The sequence below is a fragment of the Triticum dicoccoides genome, chromosome 7B (assembly GCF_002162155.2).
Source record: "Triticum dicoccoides isolate Atlit2015 ecotype Zavitan chromosome 7B, WEW_v2.0, whole genome shotgun sequence".
In the NCBI taxonomy this organism is placed as follows: Eukaryota; Viridiplantae; Streptophyta; class Magnoliopsida; order Poales; family Poaceae; genus Triticum; species Triticum dicoccoides.
This window is the reverse complement of record NC_041393.1, coordinates 704,861,033-704,865,438: the sequence shown is the minus strand read 5'-3', so window position 1 is coordinate 704,865,438 and position 4,406 is coordinate 704,861,033. Positions and strand designations below refer to the sequence as shown.

Below are 4,406 nucleotides of genomic sequence, written 5' to 3'. Positions count from 1 at the left end.
CTGTGACGATCCAATCAACAAAGGTGACCTGGTCGACTTGCCAATTCTCTGCTAGCTAATTAGGGGTGGCCGGCTGCGGACTGCGGAGATGCATGGCGTTCGAAGAGATCAAGCCAGATTTTGTTTTGACACGACCGTGTGCGTACACTAGGTCCAAACCAGGCCCTGCCTGCTGAGAGTTCGATTTCTATATTGGTTCGGTCACTGCATATCAATCCTTCTTCCTATAAGATCACGTCAACTCACAGTCTTGGTTCGGGCTGGGTCCAGGTCATCGAAATCGTAGGTTTTTGCCAGGACATGTGTGGGAACCGAGCAGAAAGAGCACATTTGGAATACGGAATCAATTAAAAAGACAGAGAAAAAAATAGAATCGATAAAATTCCATCTCGAAGTAGGTGTCTTTTTTGACCTCATGGGAAAATAAACCTTGCCCGACGCTCTCACGAGCCGGAATGCGAACCCTAGAGGTGCCGGATCCAACCCCCCTTCTTGGCCCCTCACCCTCACCGCAGCCGGAGCGCGCCGCTTGGCAAAGCCCAACCGGCGTAGGTAGCGGTGGGGCCTCTTCTCCCTTTTTTGTGTGGCTCGCCGACTCGAGGCAGCAGCTTCGAGCGGAGGCGTGGTGCTATGCACGACGTCATGGCATGGTGGCGGTTGGGGCTTCACTAGTAGAAAAACGACTTTTAGTACCGATTCGTAAGGACCTTTAGTACCGGTTTTGGATCCGGCACTAAAGAATGGGGACTAAAACCGGGACCAAAGGCCCACCATGTGGCACGAGGCGCGTCGTGGTCTGGGAGACCTTTAGTCCCGGTTGGTAAGGATTATTTTTATTTTTATTTTTTAAATAAAGCAAAAACGGCCCGCCTACTGGGCCGGCACGGCCTGCATACGACTAGAAACCCAATCTCTCGTTGGGCCAGGATGCAGGCCCATACGGCCCAGTAGGCCACACAGGGCAGAAGACTTGCAATAGGCCCACAAAGGCCTGCTTAGAGAGGAGCTCGACACGGTAGCCTCGGCGGGGCTTATAAACTGTTGCGAGCTCCTCTCAACTAGCGAGGTGGGACTAAACATTGTGCACTGCGTGTGGCAGCGCACCAGCTTTAGTACCGGTTGGTGGCTCCAACCGGTACTAAAGACCCCCCCCCCCCTTAGTACCGGTTGGAGCCACCAACACGTACTAAAGGCCACCACCTCTTTAGTACCGGTTCGTGGCACGAACCGGTACTAAAGGTTCGCCACGAACCGGTACTAATGAGCGCCGTCCGCCTGGCCGTTGGAACCGGCACTAATGGTCACATTAGTGCCGGTTCAATTGCAAACGGGGACTAATGAGTTTCACATTAGACCCTTTTTCTACTAGTGCTTCGGCGATGTCATAGCTGATGGCGGCGACGCAGAGATTGCTTGTAGGCTATAGGCGTGGCGTGTCCAGCCGGGAGGCGGAGGCGGATGGATGGGCGGCGGCCTTCGATCGATTCCCTGTCTGACGACAGCGGTGGGCCTTCGGTCTGCATACTGGCGGCCGTGCTGGGCTGAGGCGGGTCGGACAACATGGTTGTCCTGTGATGGCTACATCGACGTGGTGGTCGTGGTCTTGCAGGCATTGCAGGGGCAGTGGCGACCTCCGTTCTCTTGGGTCAGAGTCGGCGGGGCACAAAGCTGGTAGATACTGGTGGTGCCTACTGCATGCGTGGAGGCTGCGGCCCAAGACAGATCAGGGCTATCGCTCCGGGTAGGTAAGGTTCTCCCCACCTAGCCCCGCCCTGATGGTGCGTCTGGCATCACTGGAGGACATGTGGAGGTGTATCTCTGGTCGTAGTTCGCCTACGTTTGTGTGTCTTCAGATTGGATCATTTCGATGTACGTTACTCTTCAACAGCAGTGGTTGTTGTTCTGGTGCACTATCCTATGGAATCTTAGCACGACGGCTTACCGACTGTCTGCTACAACAAGTTTTGCTTGGCTCCGGTGAGGGAGCATTGATGACGCCAGCGCGCCTTCGGCTCTCTTCAGTGATTGTAGTCGTCGCTAGGTGGTCTACGGATTTGAATGTAGTTTTTATTATTTCTGAAGTCCGTTGTGTCGTTATAAGTAAAATTGAATAGATTAAAAGTTTTATCCCAAAAATTAATAATATTAAAGAAAAACCGAGGCAGGCCGCATGCAATTTTCTTTGTTGGGGTGCCAAAATGTAAGGATGAAAGCATCCCCAGTTGTTGGCACACGATGGCTCTCCTTGACCAAACGGAGACCCCAAGGAAACGAGTGCTTCTGTTCTGTCCCCACCCCACTCGACTAATCAAAAAATTCCCACCCAATACGCATCCATCCATCCATCGATTCCTTCATGCTGATTGTCAGTGTGTCATCCACAAAAATTAATCGTAGTAGTACTACTTCTTCCCAGCTTCACCAAAAATATTCTATCGCGGTCACGGCGACCAAAAGAAGCGCGACGACGACGACGAGCCCGGCCCACCCCAAGATGCTTCCTCCTCCTTCCGCAGTCTCCAACCCCCCGCCTCCTTCCTACCAAACTCCCACCCTCGCATGTCCCCTCCCCCCTCCTCTCTATATATTCACGCCCGCGCGCCCCTCCTGCCACCCACGACCACTTCTCAACCAAGCTGCCCATCCAGCTTCCCGGTCTTCCTCGACTTCTTCCCCGGCCGTCGTAGATTCGTTTCCCATTCTTGAGCTACTGCGAATTCAAGGAAGACACATGGACGAGCAGTGGATGATGGGGCAGACTTCCCTCAGCCTCGGCCTCAACGTCGGCCGGCCGACGGCGCGGCGGGGTGCCCCTCCGGTGACCAAGGTCCTCGTGGAGGAGGACTTCATGTCTTCCAAGAAGAACCACGAGGTCGAGGCGCTGCAGGCGGAGCTCCGGCGCGTGGGCGAGGAGAACAGGAGGCTCAGCGACATGCTCCGCGCGCTCGTGGCCAAGTACTCCGACCTCCAGGGCAAGGTCAGCGGCATGATGGCGGCGGCGGCCGCGGCCAACAACCAGCAGTCGTTGTCTACGTCTGAGGGCGGCTCCGCGGCCTCGCCCTCCAGGAAGCGCGCCCGCAGCGACAGCCTCGACACCGCCGGCCGCAATCCTTCGCCGCCGCTCGCCGCGGCCGTCAGCATCAACGTCGTCCCCGACCGCGACCAGGTGGAGTGCACGTCCGTTCATGAGCCGTGCAACAGCAAGCGCGTCCGCGCCGATGAGTGCAAGGCCAGCAGGGTCTCCAAGCTCTACGTCCACGCCGACCCCTCCGACCTCAGCCTCGTAAGTAACGAACACCCAGCACCGTCCGTCCATCTTCTTCCTCGTGATCATCGATCGCAACGAAATTTTGTTACCGTTCATTAACTAATCAATTTGCCATTCATTTTGACAAGCAGGTCGTGAAGGATGGGTACCAATGGCGGAAATACGGGCAAAAGGTGACCAAGGACAACCCATGCCCGAGGGCCTACTTCCGGTGCTCGTTCGCGCCGTCGTGCCAGGTGAAGAAGAAGGTGCAGCGCAGCGCCGAGGACAACACCGTCCTGGTGGCAACGTACGAGGGCGAGCACAACCACGCACAGCCGCCGAAGATGCAAGGCTCTGGCGGCAGGAAGTCTGCCGACGCAGCCGCCGTCCGTGCATCGCCAGCGCCGCCGCTCGCCCAGCAACAGCCGAGGCAGCAATCGACAACGGAGGCAGGATTGGCCGCGGACAGGAAGAACCTGGCGGAGCAGATGGCCGCGACGCTGACGAGGGACCCTGGGTTCAAGGCGGCGCTCGTCTCCGCGCTCTCCGGCCGGATCCTCGAGCTCTCGCCGTCTGATAGTTGATCAAGCGAGCGGCTTCGTCTTCGTCTTCGTCTCCATTTAATTAGCATTTGTAGCTGAAAAGTTTAGGTCATGGTCATTAATTTTGAATTGCTCGCCTATCCAGAGATTAATTGTATATAATTATTTCATTAGCTCTACGGAAAACATAGTACCGAATTTGTACGACATTCTAGAGTGGATGCAGCAAAGATATACTTCCTTCATCCCAAAATAATTGTCGATGATTTAGTATAATTTTCATTAGTTCGTAGATGGAAAATGTGTACAAGATTATCCGTTTTGTTATTTCAAGACGAAAGTAGAGTTTTCCGATCAAACTTCAAGGTTCATGCAGGTGCTAAAGTGATGAATGTTGTTTTGACCTTGAGGCTATGAGTACTGATCTGAAAAAATAGTTATTTTCCAAACCAATGAAATGGCGCCTTTATTGAAGTATTCCAAACCAACGGAGCAATTCTATAAGATCATTTGGTCGAAATGTGCTAGGAGTCATGCAAATAAACTTGTACTAGGAAGAGGAATAGCGCGCGTCTGGCAACGCCAATGCGGGGGAGGGGGGAGGGGCAAAAGAA

The 4,406-nt window shown here is 54.4% G+C and overlaps 1 protein-coding gene across 1 annotated transcript; it reads left to right on the top strand.

Annotated features, from left to right (window-relative positions):
• Positions 1-2,605: 2,605 nt before the first annotated feature.
• LOC119342080 (WRKY transcription factor WRKY28-like) lies at positions 2,606-4,151 on the top strand. Its single transcript, XM_037613923.1, has 2 exons — positions 2,606-3,283; positions 3,400-4,151. Exons 1-2 carry the CDS (start codon positions 2,732-2,734, stop codon positions 3,832-3,834), a joined length of 987 nt encoding a protein of 328 aa, XP_037469820.1. The 5' UTR covers positions 2,606-2,731; the 3' UTR covers positions 3,835-4,151.
• Positions 4,152-4,406: the final 255 nt, after the last annotated feature.

What these genes read in the sequence shown, in the direction of transcription:
- LOC119342080 (XM_037613923.1), top strand. Translation starts at nt 2,732, where the DNA reads ATGGACGAGCAGTGGATGATGGGGCAGACTTCCCTCAGCCTCGGCCTC. An exon ending in ACCCCTCCGACCTCAGCCTC is followed by an intron (nt 3,284 to 3,399) that starts GTAAGTAACGAA and finishes TTTGACAAGCAG; the next exon opens with GTCGTGAAGGATGGGTACCA.